This window comes from Lissotriton helveticus, chromosome 5_1 (assembly GCF_964261635.1).
Source record: "Lissotriton helveticus chromosome 5_1, aLisHel1.1, whole genome shotgun sequence".
NCBI classification, from domain to species: Eukaryota; Metazoa; Chordata; class Amphibia; order Caudata; family Salamandridae; genus Lissotriton; species Lissotriton helveticus.
In genome coordinates, this window is record NC_136065.1 from 54,241,225 (window position 1) to 54,262,738 (window position 21,514).

Consider the following 21,514-nt stretch of genomic DNA (forward strand, 5'->3'; position numbering starts at 1 on the left):
TTTGACCATCTCAATGCTTTGCATTACCATGTCCCAGGAAGTTTTCCCATGACCAAATATAAAATCTCTATTACCCCGTTGGGGTGTGAAGGAGGGGGATATGAGGTCAGTCCATTCGTACACTCAAACTGTTCAGAACTCTCAGGGTTGTGAGTGGCGAGACATAAAGTTGATGGCCTCTTAGAAATTGGTTTTCTAGTTGGCAGAGGCATGCATTATTCCAAGCAGGAACCATAATCCTAGTCAGGGTTAGTGACTTACACGCTAAACGCTTACCTGTGCTACCCTCTGGTAACTCGCCACAGAGCAGTCAGGTTAAAGTAAAGAGGCAATGTGTAAAGTATTTCTACACACACACACAGTTACACAGTGAAAACACCACAAAAAGGACTCCACACCAGTTTAGGAACAAAGACAATATTTAACTGAGTAAAACAAGACCAGAATGATAAACATACAACAATCACAAGTCATGTTTTGAATTTTAAAAGAATAAACAATTCTGTAGAGCTTAGAAGCAAATGGCACCAACCGGGGCTATCTGGTCACGCTTGACTGGGGCAAATCCAAAAGTTCAGTATGACTGCGATAGAGCGTGGGCTGGATACAAGAGTCACACAGACCTGCTCCAAAGTACCTTGGGTGTGTAGACGCCGAGGATGATGCATGAAGCAAAGGAAGAGATGTGTCGCTGTCGATCGTGGAGATCTAGCCGATGTGCCAGTTTTGAGATACGCAGAGTCAAGGATGCGTCAAAGATCAAGAAGTTTGGCCATTGAGGCGATGCATCATAATCGAACCACTGGGCTATAGAAGATGCGTGGAGCATGAGGCAATGCGACTGCGCTACATCGTCAAAGTAGGAGATACGTCACAGTTTGGGAGCGTTGCGTCTCGCAGTCTGTGAAGCGATGTCCGGACTCAAGTAGCAGCGGTGATGCGTCAGTGTCGGAGGAGAATGTGCCACTAGAATCAGCGTAACGTCATCGATGCATTGATTTATTCAATTGCAACACAGATACTCACTTCCAAGGGCCCTGGACTAGATTGGCACCACTTGGAAGAGCAATACTCAGATCAGACAGTCGCTGGCTGGAAGTTGCAGAGGAAGTCTTTGATATCCCTGAGACTTCAGAAATAGGAGGCAAGCCAACACGCCCCGAGACACCAAATTTCTTTTTCCTATCTTTTCTAAATTGGAAGCTACACTTATAAAAAAGTAACAAGGTAGCTCCAATGGTATACGATAGGAGAGATAGGCCATGGGGTACCGAAACGCAAATTTTAAAGTGCTTCATTACCAGGACCTGTACAACTTAAAAGTGCATGTCCTACCTATTAAGTAAACTGCCCCATGCTCGTGGGCTGTCCAGGGCCTATTCTAGGTGTGACCTATGTGTAATAAAAAGGAAGGTTCTCGCTCACTCAGGTGGCACTGAAAAAAGTACCTTGGATGGAGGAAGCATCGACTTTGAAGCCTGAAGGCCACAAAGGCTCAATCGATTAACCCTTTTACAATGAAGGTGATGCATCGGCATCAAGCAGCACTGTCTGTCATTGCCGAGCCCCACAGTCTGTCAAAGTGGTGTCCTTGATCAGCTCTCGCGCCGGCGTCAAAAGGCAATGCATCAGTTCTGATCGGCACAAAGTGGTTACTGTGTCAATTTTGATGATTCTGTACATTAGAAGTCGCCTTTCAAGGGCCCAGGAATGATTGACACCACTTGGCAGGGCATGGCTCACAGATGGCAGAGTCCAGGTGCTCCTGCAGGGCTGAAGAAAGTCTTTTATGGCCCTGAGACTTCAGAACAGGGTGCAATCCAGCAAGCCCTTGGACTCACTCTGGGTTCAACTCAAGTGAAATGGGTCCAGTCCTTGTCCTCAGCAGGGCAGAGATAAGTAGGCAGCAGGGCAGCAAAGCAAAGCACAGAAGCAGTTCTTCTAGAGCCGCAGGCAAGCAGAATGGCATTCCCTGTAGTATTGCAGTCTATACTTCTGGTAGAGTTTTTCACAGGTCCAGTTTTGTACTGTCTTGGTAGGGTCAGAGACCCATTGCTTGTACCCAGTTGTGCCTTTGAAGTGGGAGTGACTTCAAAGCAGGTCTTTGAAGTGCACAGCTCCCCCTATCTTCCCAGCCCTAGATCCGGACTGTCAGTAGGAGATAATCAGGCCAATGTGTGGGAAACAGGATACTGCCTATTCAGATGTGTCAGCTCCGCCGTCTCTCTTCCTGCCCTGGAAATGCTATCAGAATGCAGATGAGTTCTCTGTCACACCCACCCTTCCTGTGTTTGTGGCTGTGTGGTGGGAATGCACAAAGTGTAACTGTCACCCGCCCCAAATGTGTGCTGGAAACAGGCTACAAGGCACACAGAGCAGTAATACCATGAAAACTACCTACTTTCTAAAAGTGGAATTTCTCAAATAGTAATGTTAAATAAATCCAACTTTACCAGTAAAGAGGATTTATCATTACCATTTCAAAGATATGAAGCATGATGCAGCTATTCCCTTCTAATCAGGAATTACAGATTAAATATGGATTAAGGAATTCCCAATTCTAGCCTTTGAGTGTAGTGGGACACACAGTAGTCAAAAACTAATTTGGATGTGCGTCAGTGCTAGGAAATGTGAAACTTAAAGAGCACCCTGCCCTTAAGGCTATCCAGCGGCTACCGTAGGAGTGGCTTATTTGTAATTAAATTGGAGTTTAAGGTTTGTCAAGTGGTTTTAAATGCCAAGTTGAGGTGGCAGCAAACTGCACACACAGGCCTTGCAATAGCAGGCCTGAGACAGATGTGAAAGGCTTCTTGTGTGGGTGGCAAAATCAGTGCTGCGGGTAAACTAGTAGCATTTAGGTACCAGGCTCTGGGTATATGGTATGCCACTTTACAAGTGACTTACAAGTAAACTAAATATATCAATTGGATGTACACCAATGCATCATGTTTAGGGGAGAAGCATAAATCACATGCACTTTAGCACTACTCAACAGTGGTAAAGGGCCAAGTCCTAAGGGGAACAAAAAGAAATCCGAAAAATAGGAGGAGGAAGGCAAAATGTTTGGGGTGACCCTTCAGAGAGGAACAGTTTCCAACAAAAATCAACTACATTTAGTAGAAAGCGTGAGATACGCAGAGCAGCAAAGAATATTTGAATGAATTCTTGTCATCCTACCTGTGCCTTGTGTCACTGAGACATTGATCACCTTCGTGCCCAACACATCTGAGCCCTGTATTGATACCACATAACTCCCGGCATCTTCCAGCCCTACATCTTGGATTAGCAAGGAGGCGTTACCAAAGAGCACCACCCGATGGCTGTATTCAGGGGCCTTGTATTCCACCTCGCCACCACACACAGGTTCTCTGGCCTCTGCCTCCCAGGAGCACTTGCTATTCCTGGTTGTCACAATATGGCGATTGTTCCTCAACACCGACCATCTGATTTCAACCCGTTCCTGCGGCTGACTGAAGCGGTACGAGACAGGCAGAAGGACAGACTGGTTGACTGTGGCAAACACTGGGTTCTGGTGGACGATGATGGAGAGGTTAGAGGAGGCACCTGCAGATAAGATATGAGAGAGGGTGCAATGTTGGTGGTTGAATACTTGATAAATATGAGTTGAGATCATTGTATACAACAGCAGAATGCAAAAGAGATCAATGTTAAACACAACGCATGTACACTGCAATCTTTCAGAATAACGCAGTACTCTGCAGAACAAAGTTATTCCATTGGCTGGAGACCACAGGTCTGCAGTGACTGAAGGTGCCAGACAAACACGTTACCTACCTTCAGTATCACTCTTTCTGGTGGATACTCTGGGGTATATTACCAAGCAATAGCGATAATTATCGCTATTGCTTGGTTAGAGCCAAAAATTTACTGCTGAGCTGCGGCGATTTTTATCGGAAATAAACCTTGGTATTACCAAGGTTTATCGCAAATGCGATAAAATTCGGCCGCAATGCATGAATATCTCTGAAAAGTCCGCGATATTCATGCATTACCGAGCTAATGCTCTTAGCCATGTTATCCACCTCCCATTGGATAACATGGCTAAGAACTGCTCAGGGCAGGTGTTAGCTTTTGGAGATATTCGCGCTTAGCACGAATATCTCCATAAGTTGGTAATAGGAGATAGCGATGTTAGCGACTGTTTCCAGTCACTAACATCTTGGCACGCCCACTTTGCATGTCATTAGTGATAAATATCACTGACATGCAAAGTGGGGCACAAGATGGTCGCTATCTCCTACTAGCTGTCGCTAACTGGTGTTAGCGACAGCTAGGTAATAGGGAGATAAAATCTCCGCTTTCTTGGCTTTTAAAGCCAAAAAAGCAGAGATAATCCCCCTTGATAATATGCCCATCTATTTGCAGATTCCTCACCCTAAGACTGTCCCAAGGTGCTTGAGTGGCTCTGGAGAATTACAACTAAAACCCCAAGGTGCCCTACCCAACCCCTGCCTGCCACAACCTCCATTTGTCCACTTTTTCCTTGAGGTAATTGTCCTGTTAGGTATCTATTCCAGTTAGTGCATTCTGGGCACCTTCGCTATTGTGTAAATTCAGTTCTTGCATGACTCGGTTAAGGTGAGCGGAGTGTGATAGTAATGGTCTAGGTTGGTGTCATACAACATACACGGCACACGCAGTCTTCTAGGACACTGATAGTCCTTAAAGTCTTTCCCAAAGTAGTCTACGAAGAACCCCCATTGTTTCATGAAGTCCTTTTCAGTGCTGTGGTCAGGTTCCTAGTTTAGACATTTCTGTATCTGCAATCTTCAAAGGCCACAAATGTATTACCAAACACATCTTCCCGGTCTGAATTGTGGCTGAACCTGAGAGTGATAATATAGTTTGTTTTACAGGGAACTGCATGTGTGACATATGTCTGCCTCTCCTATGATACAAGGGGTATATTCAGGCATTATGGGTAATAGGTTCCTTTGACCATCTCAATGCTTTGCATTACCATGTCCCAGGAAGTTCTCACATGGCCAAGTATAAAATCTCTATTACCCCGTTGGGGTGTGAATGAGGGGGATATGGGGTCAGTCAATTCCTACACTCAAACTGTTCCGAACTCAGGGTTGTGAGTGGCGAGACATAAAGTTGATGGCCTCTATTAGAAATTGGTTTTCTAGTTGGCAGAGGCATGCATGCTGTCCAAGCAGGAACCATAATCCTAGTCAGGGTTAGTGACGTACACGCTAAACGTTTACCTGTGCTACCCTCTGGTAACTCGCCGCAGACCAGTCAGGTTAAAGTAAAGAGGCAATGTGTAATGTATTTGAACACACACATACACAGTTAAACCGTGAAAACACCACAAAAAGGACTCCACACCAGTTTAGGAACATAGCCAATATTTAACTGAGTAAAACAAGACCAGAATGCTAAACATGCAACTATCACAAGTCATGTTTGGAATGTTACTTGTTCAATGTTCAATGTTCAATGTTAAAAGAATAAACAATTCTGTAGAGCTTAGAAGCAAATGGCACCAACCGGGGCTATCTGGTCACGCTTGACTGGGGCAAATCCAAACGTTCAGTATGACTGCGATAGAGCGCGGGCTGGATACAAGAGTAACACAGACTTGCTCCAAACTACCTTGGGTGCGTTGAAGCCGAGGATGATACATGGAGCAAAGGAAGAGATGTGTCGCTGTCGATCGTGGAGATCTAGACAATGTGCCGGTTTTGAGATACGCAGAGTCAAGGATCCGTAAAAGATCAAGAATTGTTGTCCATTGAGGCGATGCATCATAATCGAACCACTGGGCTATAGAAGATGCATGGAGCATGGGGCAATGTCACTGTGCTACATCGACAAAGTAGGAGATACGTTACAGTTTGGGAGCGTTGCGTCTCGCAGTCTGTGAAGCGATGTCCGCGACTCAAGCAGCAGCGGCAATGCGTCAGTGTCGGAGGAGAATGTGCCACTAGAATCAGCGAAACGTCATCGATGCATTGATTTATTCAATTGCAACACAGATACTCACTTCCAAGGGCCCTGGACTAGATTGGCACCACTTGGAAGAGCAATACTCAGATCAGACAGTCGCTGGCTGGAAGTTGCAGAGGAAGTCTTTGATATCCCTGAGACTTCAGAAATAGGAAGCAAGCCAACACGCCCAGAGACACCAAATTTCTTTTTCCTATCTTTTCCAAATTGGAAGCTACACTTATAAAATGTAACAAGGTAGCTCAATGGTATACTATAGAAGAGATAGGCCTTGGGGTACCGAAACACAAATTGTAAAGTGCTTCATTACCAGGACCTATGCAACTTAAAAGTGCATGTCCTACCTATTAAGTAAACTGCCCCATGCTCGTGGGCTGTCCAGGGCCTTCTCTAAGTGTGACCTATGTGTAATAAAAAGGAAGGATCTCGCTCACTCAGGTGGCACTGATAAAAGAACCTTGGATGGAGGAAGCATCGACTTTGAAGCCTGAATGCATCAGTTCCGAGGAACGTGGGCCACAAAGGCTCAATCGATGAACCCTTTTATGATGAAGGTGATGCATCGTCATCAAGCAGCACTGTCTGTCATTGTCGAGCCCCGCAGTACTTCAAAGTGTTGTCCTTGATCAGCTCCTGCGCCTGCATCAAAGGGCAATGCATCAGTTCTGATCGGCACAAAGTCGTTACTGTGTCAATTTTGATGATACTGTACATCAGAAGTCGCCTTTCAAGGGCCCATGACTGACTTGACACCACTTGGCAGGGCATGCCTCACAGATGGCAGAGTCCAGGTGCTCCTGCAGGGCTGAAGAAAGTCTTTTATGGCCCTGAGACTTCAGAACAGGGTGCAATCCAGCAAGCCCTTGGACTCACTCTGGGTTCAACTCAAGTGAAATGGGTCCAGTCCTTGTCCTCAGCAGGGCAGAGATAAGTAGGCAGCAGGGCAGCAAAGCAAAGCACAAAAGCAGTTCTTCTAGAGCAGCAGGCAAGCAGAATGGCATTCCCTGTAGTATTGCAATCTATACTTCTGGTAGACTTTTTCACAGGTCCAGTTTTGTACTGTCTTGGTAGGGTCAGAGACCCATTGCTTGTACCCAGTTGTGCCTTTGAAGTGGGGGTGACTTCAAAGCAGGCCCTTGAAGTGCACAGCTCCCCCTATCTTCCCTGCCCTGGATGCGGACTGTCAATAGGAGATAATCAGGCCAATGTGTGGGAAACAGGATACTGCCTATTCAGAGGTGTCAGGTCTGCTGTCTCTCTTCCTGCCCAGGAAATGCTATCAGAATGCAGATGAGTTCTCTGTCACACCCACCCTTCCTGTGTTTGTTGCTGTGTGGTGGGAATGCACGAAGTGTAACTGTCACCCACCCCAAATGTGTGCTGGGGACAGGCTGCAAGGCACACAGAGCAATAATAGCAGGAAAACTGTCCACTTTCTAAAAGTGGCAGTTCTGAAATAGTAATGTTAAATCCCACTTTATCAGTAAAGAGGATTTATCATGACCATTTCATAGATATGAAGCATGATGCAGCTACTCCTTTCTACTCCTTTCTATTCCAGAATTACAGCTTAAATGTGTATTAAGGAATTCCAAATGCTAGCCTATGAGTGGTACACAGTACCCTGCCCTTAAGGCTGCCTAAGGGCTACCTTAGGGGTGGGTTGTTTGTAATTAAAGAGTTTATGGCTTTGCAAGTAGTTTTAAATGCCAAGTTGAAGTCGCAGTAAACTGCAGACAAAGGCCTTGCAATGGCAGGCCTGAGGCAGATTTGAAAGCCTACTTGTTTTGGCAGTATAACCAGTGCTGCGGGCCCACTAGTAGCATTTAGTTTTCAGGCCCTGGATCTATGGTATGTCACTTTACAAGGGACTTACAAGTAAACTAAGTATATCAATTGAATGTACACCAATGCCATCATGTTTAGGAGAGAATCACAAATCACATGCACTTTAGCACTACTCAGCAGTGGTAAAGTGCCCGCGTCCTTAGGTCAACAAAAATACGTCAGAAAAATAAGAGGAGGAAGGCACAGTGTTTGGGGTTACCCTTCAGAGAGGGCCAGGTTCTAACAAGAAGCAACTACATTTAGTAGAAAGAGTGAGATACACAGAGCAGTAAAGAATATTTGAATGAATTCTTGTCATTCTACCTGTACCTTGTGTCACTGAGACGTTGATCACCTTCGTGTCCACCACATATGAGCCCTGTATTGATACCACATAACTCCCGGCATCTTCCAGCCCTACATCTTGGATCAGCAGGGAGGCGTTACCAAAGAGCACCATCCGATGGCTGTATTCAGGCTCCTTGTTTTCCACCTCGCCACCACACACAGGTTCTCTGGCCTCTCCCTCCCAGGAGCACTTGCTATTCCTGGTTGTCACAATATGGCGATTGTTCCTCAACACCGACCATCTGATTTCAACCCGTTCCTGCGGCTGACTGAAGTGGTACGAGACAGGCAGAAGGACAGACTGGTTGACTGTGGCAAACACTGGGTTCTGGTGGACGATGATGGAGAGGTTAGAGGAGACACCTGCAGATAAGATATGAGCGAGGGTACAATATTGGTGGTCGGATTCTTGATAAATATGAGTTGACATCTTTGTATACAACAGCAGAATGCAGAGGAGATTGATGTTAAAAACAAAGCATGTACACTGCGATTATTCAGAATAATGCAGTACTCTGTGTAGAACAAAGTTATTCCATTGGTTGGAGACCATGGGTCCACAGTGACTGAAGGTGCCAAAGAAACACGTTACCTACCTTCAGTATCACTCTTTCTAGTGGATACCCTAATTGCAGATTCCTCAACTTAGGACTGTCCCAAGGTGCTAGACTGACTCTGGAGATTTACAAGTGACAACCCCAACGTGCCCTACCCCAGCCCTGCCCGCCACAACATCCCTTTGTCCACTTTTCTCCTTGAGGTAATTGTCCTGTTAGCCGTCTATTCCAGTTAATGCTTTCTGGGCACCTTCGCTATTGTGTAAATTCAGTTCTTGCATGACTCGGTTAAGGCGAGCGATCTGTGATAGTAATGGTCTATGTTAGTGTCTTCTAGGACGCTGATAGTCCTTAAAGTCTTTCCCAAAGTAGTCTAAGAAGAACCCCCATTGTCTCATGAAGTCCATTTCATTGCTGTGGGCAGGTTCAGACATTTTCTGCATTTGCAATCTTCAAAGGCCGCCATTGTATTACCAACCACATCTTCCTGGTCTGAATTGTGGCTGAACCCCAGAGTGATAATATAGTTAGTTTTACAGTGAACAGCATGTGCGACATAGGTCTGCCTCTCCTATGATACAAGGGGTATATTCAGGCATTCTGGGTAATAGGATCCTTTGACCGTCTCAATGCTTTGCATTACCATGTCCAACAAAGTTCTCACATGGCCAAGTATAACATCTCTATTACCCCCTTGGGGTGTGTATGAGGGGGATATGAGGTCAGTCCATTTGTACACTCAAACTGTTCCGAACTCTCAGGGTTGCGAGTGGCGAGACATAAAGTTGATGGCCTCTATTAGAAATTGGTTTTCTAGTTGGCAGAGGCATGCATGCTTCCAAGCAGGAACCATAATCCTAGTCCGGGTAAGGACGTAAGCGCTTAAAGATTAGCTGTGCTACCCTCTGGTAACATGCCACAGAGCAGTCAGGTTAAAGTAAAGAGGCAATGTGTAAAGTATTTGAACACACACAGACACACACAGACACACACAGACACACACACACACAGTTACACAGTGAAAACACCACAAAAAGGACTTCACACCAGTTTAGGAAAAAAGCCAATATTTTAACTTAGTAAAACAAGACCAGAATAATAAACATACAACAATCACAAGTCATGTTAAGGGTTTTAAAAGAATTAACAATTATGTAGCGCTTAGAAGCGAATGGCACCAATCAGGGCTATCTGGTCACGCTTGACTGGGGCAGATCCAAAAGTTCAGTTTGACTGCGATAGAGTGCAAGCTGGATACAAGAGTCACACAGACCTGCTCCAAAGTACCTTGGTTACGTCAACGCCGAGGATGATGCATGGAGCAGAGGAAGAGATGTGTCGCTGTCAATGGTGGAGATGTAGTTGATGTGCCGGTTTTGAGCTGCATCGAGTCAAGGATGAGTCGAAGATCAAGAATTTTTGTCCATTGTGGCGATGCGTCATAATCGAACCACTGGGCTTCGGGAGATGCATGCAGCATGAGGCAATGTGACAGCACTGCGTTGACAAAAGTAGGAGACATGTCGCAGTTCGGGAGTGATGCGTCGCGCAGTCTGTGAAGCGCTGTACACGGCTCAAGGAGTAGCGGCAATGCGTCGGTGTAAAAATGGAATGCGCCACTTTCAATCAGCGCAGCGTTGTCGATGCATTGGTTTCTACAGTTGCAGCACAAATACTCACTTCCATGGACCCAGGACTGGATTGGCACCACTTGGTAGAGCAACACTCAGATCAGACAGAGTCCAGTTGCTTGCCGCAAGTTGCAGAGGAAGTCCTCGATATCCCTGAGACTTCAGAAGAAGGAGGCAAGCTACCACACACAGAGAGATACCGAATTTTGTTTTCTTATCTTTACCCAATTGGAAGCTACAATTATAAGATGCAACAAGGCAGCTCCAATGTTAGGCTATGGGAGAGATAAGCCTTGCTGTAGTGAAATACAAATGTAAAAGTGTTTCACTGTGAGGACCTGTAAAACTTAAAAGTATATGTCCTACCTTTTAAGTACACTGGGCCCTGCCCGTGGGCTGTCCAGGGCCTACCCATGGTGTGACCCATGTGAAATAATAAATAAGGTGCTCACTCATGTATGTGGCACTGAAAAATAGAAAAAAAGTACCTTCGATAGAGGAAGCATCAAAGTCGAAGCATCAATGCTTCGGTTCCGAGGCGCGCAAAACAAAGGCTTTGTCGACAAACCCGTTTACGATCAAGATGATGCGTCGTCATCAAGCAGCACTGTCTGTCATTGTGGAGCCCAGCATTCCATCAAAGGGGTGTCGTTGATCAGCTCCTGCGCCAGCGTCAAAGGGCAATGCATCAGTTCCGATCAGCACAAAGTCCTTATTGCGTCGATTTTGATGATTCTGTACAGCAAAAGTCACCTTTTAAGGGCCCAGGACTGGATTGACACCACTTGGCAGGGCATGACCCACAGATGGCAGAATCCAGGTGCTGCTGCAGGGCTGAAGAAAGTCTTTTAGGGCCCTGAGACTTCAGAACAGGGGTCAATCCAGCAATCCAGCAAGCCCTTGGAATCACTCTGGGTTCAACTCAAGTGAAATGGGTCCAGTCCTTGTCCTCAGAAGGGCAGAGATCAGTAGGCAGCAGGGCAGCAAAGCAAAGCACCAAAGCAATTCTTTCAGAGCAAAAGGCAAGCAGAATGGCATTCCTTACAGTATTGCAGTCTATATTCCAGTAGTGTTCTGTCGTGATAGGATCAGAGACCCATTTCTTGTACCCAGATGTGCCTTTGAAGTGGGCGTGACTTCAAAGCAGGCCCTTGAAGTGCACAGCTCCCCCTTTTTCCCTGCCCTGGCTCCAGACTATCAGTAGGGGGTAATCAGCCAGTTGTGTGGGAAACAGGAACCTGCCTCTTCAGATGTGTCAGCTCCGTCGTCTCTCTTCCTGCCTAGGAAATGCTATCAGAATGCAGTTCTCTGTCACACCCACCCTTCCCGTGTTTGTGGCTGTGTGGAGGGAATGCACAAAGTGAGGGTGGGAGGCGGAATCGCTATTATATACAGTGACACCCTGAGTATTAGAATTTTAGAACAGGTGATGCTCCCTACTATGGAAGTACTCATCTTTCATTTAAAAATCAACTCTAAAACACAATGGAAAGGAGCCCTGGTTTACCGTCCACCTGGACCCAATGCTGGTTTTTCCCTTGCTCTTACTGAACTACTAGCCCCCTACTTGAAAGCTAATGAAAACTTCCTTTTACTTGGAGATTTCAATTTTCATACTGACATTGTTGACCACCAGGATACTAATGCATTTCTTTCTGACCTTGCTTTGCTAGGTCTACACCCTAGAAATAGTGGCCCCACTCATTCTGGAGGTCACACACTAGATCTGATCCTTACTACCCAACCTAATGTCCATTGCCATCCCCCTAAATATATTAATTGGTCGGACCATAAACGTATTGACTTCTCTATACCACACCTATCTAATTCCACTAACCGCCCGGCCACTCACTCTATCAAACGTAGGCCATGGCACAAAATCACTCTTCCCAAACTCACTCAAACCTGGGAACAGCCTCCACTTACCAATCTCGACAATATCGACATCGCTTTCTCCATGTTTAATTCCACGCTGATGACAGCTATTGACTCTCTAGCCCCACAGAAAATTGCCAAAAAACCCACTATAGCGAAAAGGGAAACATGGTATACGGAAGCTCTCAAAAGTGAAAAGAAGAAATGCAGAAAAATGGAAAAATTGTGGAGACGTACTGGTAATAGGGATGACAAGAGCCACTACCTGGAGGCCATGTCCTCCTACTATAAAAATATCAAAAAAGCTAGGAAAATGAGTCTGACCACTCATATTGCAGAGGCAGGCAACTCTACAAGAGAGTTATTTAAAATCATTCAAACTTTCACCAGTCCTGGAGTATGTGAAAGTCCTGACACCTTCACCCAAGAACTATGCGATGAAATATCTCAGTTCTTTGAGGACAAAATTGAAGCAATATATAAAAAAATCACTATAGTCTCTGACACTCTGGGGGCTGAGGTCTCTGAAACTGCCCCGCAATTGACTTCTGGTGAAACTCTTTTGGACATCCCTAAAATAACTACTAAGGACCTGACCACTCTCATTAACCAAACTAAATCAGGTTCTCCCTCTGATCTAATACCAGCTAAATTCATTCCCCCGCTATTCGAGATACTGGGTCCTCATATTCAGAACCTACTTAATTTGTCTTTTGCCAAAGGCCAACTTCCATCTGCCTGGAAGGAAGCGGTAGTGAACCCTATTCGCAAAAATTCCACCTTGCCCTGGTCTACACTCTCCAACCTTCGCCCGATTTCTCTCCTTCCTTTCATCAGCAAACTGGCAGAGAAGCACGTTAACACCACCCTCTCCAATTTTATCGAAGCGACAGGGGGCCTGGACCAATCCCAATCTGGATTCAGGCCCAACCACAGCACTGAATCAGCCCTCCTCTCTGTGACAGATCAGATCAAAATGTCACAAGATAGAGGGGGCTCTATGATTCTAGTGCTGTTGGACCTGTCCGCAGCCTTCGATACCGTGTCTCACAACACCTTACTGAACCGGTTGCAGGGAGTAGGAATCGGAGGCGTAGCACTATCTTGGTTGGAGAGTTTCCTCGCCGGGAGATCACAATCTACCAGCTTGGGCCCCTTTTGCTCCATCTCAAGGGGTGTTGGACTTGGGCCTTCTGGCAGGGTCACCCCTGAACTTTTTGCCTTGAAATTATAGTGATTTCTGGTCTTTGCGCACTTTGACACTATGGCGCAGTGCGTGCTCTCCCTGAGTGCGTGTGTGAGATTGGCCTGCCCTCCCATAGGAATGCATGGGGAATGTCTGTGTCCCTGGTAGTTCCTGGTGTGTGAGGTGTGCATGGTCAAGTTTGGTATGTGTGAACTCGGGGGAGTGAATGCTGCGAGATGGTGTATGCAGCATGTATGTGTCTAGTAGGGAAGCGCCATTTCTAGACATGGCTGTACGTGTGCTGTGAGGGTGCTGGCGTGTGATTGGCTGGAGCTGGCTGGGATGCCAGGCTCCAGGAAGTCTGTGTGGGTCTGCCCCGGTGGTGAGTGGGAGATTAGCATGAGTGATGTGTGGGAGGAGTGTACCTGTGTCCTGGATGGGCTGGGTTTTCCCCACACAATGCTGGCTCCGCCCCCCTGTGGTGTGACTGATGACCCAAGCCCTGCCAGTGAATAGAATGGGTGGTTGGGCCATCAAGAGTGCTCCAGAACCAGCTGCGACTGGTTCTGCCCCCACCCTGCACCTAAAGACAAAGGGAAAAGGTGTATAAAAGAGGGGCTGTGACCCCATGAAAATGTTCTTGTTTACTGCTTGAATCTTGCCAGGGGCGTGCTGCTGCTTGGGCTCAGGGATGGCTTGCCTCCCTGAGCCCTGCCCAGCCCCTGGACTTCTGATGACCACCTCCTGAAGGACTTTGTGGCTTTTTGTGCCTTCATAGCGCTGGGAGCGCTATATTTTCCTTCCTAGCGCTTGGGAGCGCTCTCCTTTGACCCCTGGTGCTGTGGTAAATAAATAAATAATACCCTATTTTTGAATGTATAAATGAATAACAGATAGCTCAATAAATAAGAGTCAAGATTCGAGGTAGTAGGAGTTTCGCAGGTTTATTACAGCATAAAGGACAGGAACAGGACAACCTGCATAGGAATAGGATGGCAGGGCCCAGCAGCTGCCGGGGCTGGATCTGGGATGAGCGCGCTAGCATTTAATAACAATACACAAGCATATATAGTAAAACAGTTGCATTACAGTACATATGATAGGCGGAGCAGTGGGTGGAGCAATAGGCGTGACGCGTAGCAGTCGCGAAAGATAAGGGTGAAAGTGGGTGTAACAGGGCGTATACATAGACATGTGATGCAAACGTAACAGAATATGTCATGAATGGGGCGGAAACCATGGAGGGGGCTACCTAAGGAGCCGGGACCTCTAACCTGGTGGTGCGCGCAAGCTGGCAATGACGTATCACTAGGAGAAGCTGGGGGCTATGAACTCTGTGCTAGGAGCAGAGACTGAAGTCTGGAGAGTCAGGGCGACATGTACCTAAGCAGTATCTAGTATCTGATGTTTAGAGAACATGTTGATATAAACTAGAAGTCAGGAGGGGAAAGGCTAACTTGATTCTAAGACTGGAGCATGCATTATTCTACATGTAGTGCGTGATGAAGAATATTAAATGACCATTAAATGCAGTATTTCTCTAACGTGGAGACGTGAAGGCTAGACAATGACGGAAACTATTGATGCAGTTCAGTAGCTTAGGAATGCAGAGAAGGAGGACTGAACTGATAACTGGAATCATAACATTTTCTTGGCAGACTCAGAGGCAGAGCCAGGCTTGAACCGGGCACTGCGAGGCAGGAAGTAAGTGAAGGGTCGAGGATACAGGTGGGGGCTGTATCGCTCCTCAGCGAGGGCTCAGGAGACAGGAGCTGAATCTGGTGTCCAGGCCCTTTTGAGGCCTAGAAACGGGGACTTTATAATGGAATAACGTGCACACTGAGAGACGTGGCAACGTAGCTTTACATAGGCCTGATATTCGTAGTATTCACGAGGACTGGAAACTGACATACTAGAGGTGGACACAACTATAATTGCGTCTTGAATCGAACATAGGGAATACATATGCATATTAATCATGCACACATAACATATGATGGATGACACGTAGGGACACAGAACATGGCAGGATTTACTTTTCCACATTCCCTCCTTGTCACTACGTTTCCACCAGGAAACATCAATATTCATGATACCATCTATCATTTCATACAGTATCATTTGCTCGTCTCGAATTATCCTGGAACGGGATTTAGAACGGGGCTTGGGATTAGGAATACAAGAGGTAGCACAAATGCCGCAAATCGCAGGGCCACATTGTATACAGAGGCAGCAGCTGAATATGATCGCTACTGCAATACCTAGGAAGGACAATATTTTCCATCCCCATGCGGAAATTATATTCCAGAACCAACCGGACCATGTCCAGGTGCCTGGATCTTGGTGTAACAGATGGGCAATTTTATGGAGTCTGGTTATAGCTGAATAAACAGACGGCGCGTTATTTGGAATGAAAATGCAGCAACTAGATCCGATGACTCTACATGCCCCGCCCCTATCGGCCAGTATGACGTCAAGGACGAGACGATTCTGTAAAACGACAAATCTCATAGCAGATTGCTCTTCGGTTAAGTTACCTAGAGCAGAGGCAGTCTCATTTACTACAGCTTCGAGGGTTCTGGTTAACCTACGGATCAGTTTACTATTCTGGATAGGTCCTATAAAGAAGAAGAAACCTCTGTTGGAATCTGTATACTGTTCTAGAGCAGTTTCAGTATAATCGACAATTGGGGACTCCCTTCTATGTCTAATGTGTACTAGATGTGTGTTTCTGTGATAATCAGGTGGGGCTAGGAAAACAGGTGGCAGTAGGAAGGCAATGTAGCAGGTTCCCTCCCAATCGAGGGGCAGACGAACATATGCAGTTTGACCACAAATAAAATAAGAATGACGTGAAGCTTTGAAAATAGATTTCCCACTGTCACTATACTTGACAATAGTAGTACAATCACTATGTCCTACATGTACAGAACCATAATTTCGGACACATAATTCGCCTTTGACTGGTAACACTGAAATAGCAGGTAAGTCTGGGGTAGTATCAGACTGAACATTCAGGACCATGAAATTCGAAGAATAGTTACCTAAATTATACACTTCATTTTCTAGATCTAAACCTGTTCTGTGGGGGAGACCTTGCTTGTCTGGGAAACATGTACTGTTAAGAAAAGACATATCTGTTGAGGATGACGTTAACGTGGGCCATGCTCCACACGAACCATTATGTGAAAATGGATAAGGAAAAAGTGGCAGAACTCCCTTCGGTGTCTGGAAAGGGGGGAGTCGACCACACACCCAACAATTAGTGGCATTGCTGGTCTGGTGTGAGTAATGTAACATGCGGATAAAGGAATTATTTCGCATAGCGAGGCGGTAAGAGAGTTCATGAGGAGGTAGGTCACTAAACATGTGCTCTACAGTAGCATTAGAAGACATATTTACATGAAGAACTGGAAGATACAGGTAAAATGCATAACTGGTGCAGGAAATCATAATGCTGAGAAATAATATGAAACTTAGAAAAACGATACATCGGATTGAGTTTTGACTGACTCTCTCACTATGGGGGTCTATTTTATACATGTCAGAAACAGTCTAACCGTTTCACCTAGGGGAGGACTTAGACAATCAAACTGACTGACTTATTTTACTAGACCGGAGTTTTAACTTATACTCCTGTTGCGGAGTTTTCTCTAACAGGGGGGGTGTGGTAACATTGTCTTTTGCGGGACAGTCCTTAAAAATGGTGCTTTGGCAATCCTTCAAATCCTGGGAAATGTTCTTTAAGACGGGTTTCAGTCCATAAAACTTTTTTATATGAGAAAGGTGCACCCAGCCTTTGCGACCTTCCAACTTCACGGCTGTACGGGTGGTGAGGAGGACCTGTCGGGGCTCCTTCCAGCGAGGCTCCAGCGGACTTGATCTGTCAAAATTCCTCACCAACACCATGGATCCTGGAACGATTTCATGCGGTGCCACCTCGGTATTGTCTGGAAATGCGGCGGCAACCTGTGAACGACATGAGTTGAGGGCAGACATCAAGGAAGCTAGGTAATCTGTCAGCATATTACTTGAAACATCGGTAATACTTCGGGGTCTAGGAGTACCCCACATGTTAGGGGGGCGGCCGAAAACGACCTCATACGGGGACAGACCTGATCTGGAATGTGCGACCATGCGCATATAAAATAAAGCAACTGGTAGAGCTACTAGCCAGTCCACACCTTTTTCTTTGCATACTTTGGCGATACGGATTTTCAGAGTCTGATTATGTCTCTCTACGAGACCGGCTGCTTCAGGATGGCGTACACAATGAAACTTCCACTGGTACCCCAACAAAAGGGAAACATGCTTCATCAACTCAGATGAGAATGGCTGGCCGTTGTCAGAATATACGACTCTAGGGAGTCCATAACGGGGGAAGAACTCACGAACCAACTGCTTGGCAGTGGTCGCGGCTGTGTAATCTGGGACTGGATATGCTTCTGTCCACCTGGACAAAGCGCATACAACTACAAGGACATACTTGAAACCTCGACATCGCTCCATCTGAATATAATCCATCTGGAGGACTTCAAAAGGGTGGTCAGGGGGCTGGAATCCACCTTGTTCCACCGGGACACTTTTACCTGGATTAAACTGACAACATATCATACAGGTACGGACTTTCTGCTTGGCTGCAGCTCGTAAATGCTTGTTGAACCAAATGTTCTGGATACTGTCTAACATAGCTTTTTCTCCTAAATGTGCTGGACTATGTGCGGTATTAATAATGACTTGAACCATAGAGTCGGGGAGAAACCATGTGGCTCTACCCTTCGTTAACCATCCTTGATCTGTCTGGACCCCTCCTTGTTCGGACCATTTCTTGATTTCTTCGGGAGTAGCATGTAACTGGATATCTATGACATCTTGTGTAGGGTCCTTAACTGTCATGCATGTAATCGGATCTGGAGTGTGTGTCATGTTAACTGGAATGTCTAGAGTCTGTGCTGTAAGCTTGGCTGTGCGATCTGCTAGATCATTACCTTGGGAAATAATGTCAGTAACTTTCGTATGTGCTTTACATTTCATGATAGCGATAGATGTCGGTAAGTGTATGGCATCTAACAGAGCTTGAATAAGGAGACCATGCTGAATCTTGGTTCCATGAGAAGTCATGAAACCTCTCTCCTGCCAGAGCACTCCGAAGTCGTGTACGACTCCAAATGCGTAACGTGAATCCGTGTAGACATTAACTTTCAAGTTCTTGGCGTGTATGCAGGCTTGTGTCAGAGCAACTAGCTCTGCTGCTTGAGCGGACAGGGTGTCAATACGGTGTGTCTCAATAACTTCAGTGTCAGTAGTCACTGCATACGCGGCGACTAGTTCTCCTGTACTTGTTCTCATACATGAACCATCCACATAAAGTGTCAGGTCGGGGTCTGGTAACGGAGTATCTGTCAGATCTTGTCTTGGCTTTGTCGTAATGTTAACTACTTCCACGCAATCATGTGTGGCTGGATTTGACTTAACTGATGGTAACAGTGTAGCAGGGTTCAGGATGTTGCAGCGTCTGATTTCTATGTGTGGCTGGAATAATGTCAATTCATAACCTGTTAAACGTGCAATTGTCAAGTGCTGAGTTTGTGTTCGGTTCAAAAGAACTTCCACAGAGTGTGGAACCTGTACTGTCAGGAAATGTCCTAAGACTATGGAATCACTTTGCCTGATAGCTAGTGCTGTGGCTGCAACTGACTTGAGGCACGCAGGCAGAGCCTGGGCTACAGGATCTAATGTGCTCGAAAAATAAGCACATGGCTTGTATTGTCCTGCTTGATCTTGTGTGAGAACAGATAATGCTGTACCTTCGCGTTCAGTAACGAAAAGTGTAAAAGGCTTACTGTAGTTCGGTGTCGCTAGAACTGGAGCTTGGCATAAAGCTTTCTTTAACTCATTGAAACTAAGTGTATGTTCAGATGTCCAAGGGAGAACAGTCGATACGGCTGCCTCCTGTGTCGTTAACTGTATCAGTGGTTTGGCTAGAAATGCATACTGAGGAATCCATTGTCTGCAGTAAGAAGTAAGGCCGATAAAAGCACGTACCTCCTTCTGGGTCTTGGGCTGAGGAAGACTCGCTATTAACTGGATACGGTCTGGTGTCAACTGCCTACCCCTCTTGGACAGTAAGTGTCCTAAGTATACCACTTGCTGGACACAGAATTGAAGCTTAGAAGGGGACACCTTGTGCCCCATCTCGGCTAGGAAATACAAGACTGTAAGGGATGCTTGCTCGCAAGCACGTTCAGAACGGGCTGTGATCAGTAGATCATCGACATACTGGAGCAGGGCAGTGTCAGTTGGCATGTGAATGTTGTCTAGTTGTCTCTTAAGTGCTTGACTATAAATACTAGGACTTTCTGTGAAACCTTGAGGAGCTCGTGTGAATTTATAGCTCCTTCCATTTAAACAAAATCCGAAAAGGAACTGGCTGTCTGGATGAATAGGGACACTGAAAAATGCGTTCTTGAGGTCTATGACAGTGAAGAACGTGGCTTCGGAATCAATGGCTGTTAATAGGGAAGAGATGTCTGGGACAACTGGGTACTGAGGAATAATACACTTATTAAGTTCTCGTAGGTCAATCACTAATCGATATACTGGGGGTGCATTTGGATCAGTACGTTTCATGACTGGAATGATCGGAGAATTACATACATTGGAGTCAGTTTCTACAACCACTCCTTGAGCAATAAGCTCGTCAATAATTTTGGACAAGGCTGCTACAGCCTCAGGTGGCAATCTGTACTGTCTGATTCGTGGTAACACTACACCTGGCTTGAGAGTCACACGATAGGGTGTGATTTGCATATAACCAACATCAGTTGGACCTTGCGCCCATAGATGCTGCGGGACATTAGACAATCTGGAATCAAAATCTCGTAATACATAGTGACCCTTAAAGTCACGTAGGAACAATCGTATTCCCTCTGGGGAACAGCATATAACTGCACCTAACTCTTTCAGTGTCTTAATGCCTAATAGATTTTCTGGACATGACTTAGTAAGTAACAAATCAGTAGTGCGGGACAATGGACCTACTTCTAGAGAAACTGGCTTTGAGATCTCATTTACGATAGGCTTTCCTGAAAATCCAAGGGAAACATTTCTTGAGCCTGAGAGCGGAGCCCCTGGAACTTCGGCGTGACTAATTGTGGTCCTACTTGCCCCTGTATCAATCAAAAACTTTCTGTCTTTCCCTAATACTTGACTATGAACATAGGGACCTTCTTGATCTACAGGTATCTCGATGAGAGGCAAGCCTACCTCCCTCTCTAGGCTGTTTCATGAATACTGTTGGTACTCTGGATACTCAGACTGTGCATACTGGTACATCTGCTGTGTGACATGCTGTGTTGCAGCGATAGGCTGCGGTGCTGTAACTGTCTGTGGTGCATTCTGTAACTGAGGAGTCTGTGAAACTTGTTCTTGTCTAGGCGGACGTGGTCTTTCTTTAGTCTTACCAGTAGCTATGTTGTGTTTCAGAACTGCACACTCGTTTATAAAATGACCTGGCTGTTTACAATAATTGCAATTCCCTTTAACGGGAGCTGCAGGATGACTGGCTTGATTCGGACCCCTCTTCTGACTGTCTTGAGGAACAGATTGTGCAACTAGTACTTTCATTTTCGTGTCTTTCATACGTTTTCTTTCATGTTCTTGCTCTTCTCTGATTCTATTCTGGTGGTATTGGAGCATCTGCAACATCTGGGACGGGGTATTAGCTTGCCAGGTACTTTCGACTTTCAGAACTCGATTTTTAATTTGTGGGCTTGAATTCTCGACTAATTTAGTAACAAAAAGGTGAGGGTATGACTCACTACTTGTCTTGAGGCCACTGTTGATGCTAAAACATTTCTCGAATCTAGAATAAAAATCACTAATATCTTCGTCTTGTTTCTGTTTACAGGCTGAGATTGCATCCCAGTCTTCCTTTTTAGTTGTTAATAATCTGGGTAAAACTTGAATCAATAATTCAGGTAATTCTTTACATTTATCTCCGAGACCGGTACCTGGTACTCGTATCTTATCTTCAGCTTCTAGGACTGCCCAATCGATCTTTTTCTCTCCCACCTCCCATTCTTTTTCCTTGAGCTTTTCATACACCCCTGCGG

General features: G+C 45.8%; 1 protein-coding gene across 1 annotated transcript in view; it reads right to left on the bottom strand.

The window, feature by feature from the left end:
- Nucleotides 1-21,514, bottom strand: part of LOC144752945 (pregnancy-specific glycoprotein 22-like) — a 230,167-nt gene that overhangs the window by 81,697 nt on the left and 126,956 nt on the right. The window contains exons 3-4 of the mRNA XM_078640756.1: nucleotides 8,134-8,514; nucleotides 3,178-3,564 (exon numbers count right to left, since the gene is read on the bottom strand). Of these exons, the coding sequence (XP_078496882.1) occupies nucleotides 3,178-3,564; nucleotides 8,134-8,514 (768 nt within the window). The remainder of the gene's footprint in view (nucleotides 1-3,177; nucleotides 3,565-8,133; nucleotides 8,515-21,514) is intronic.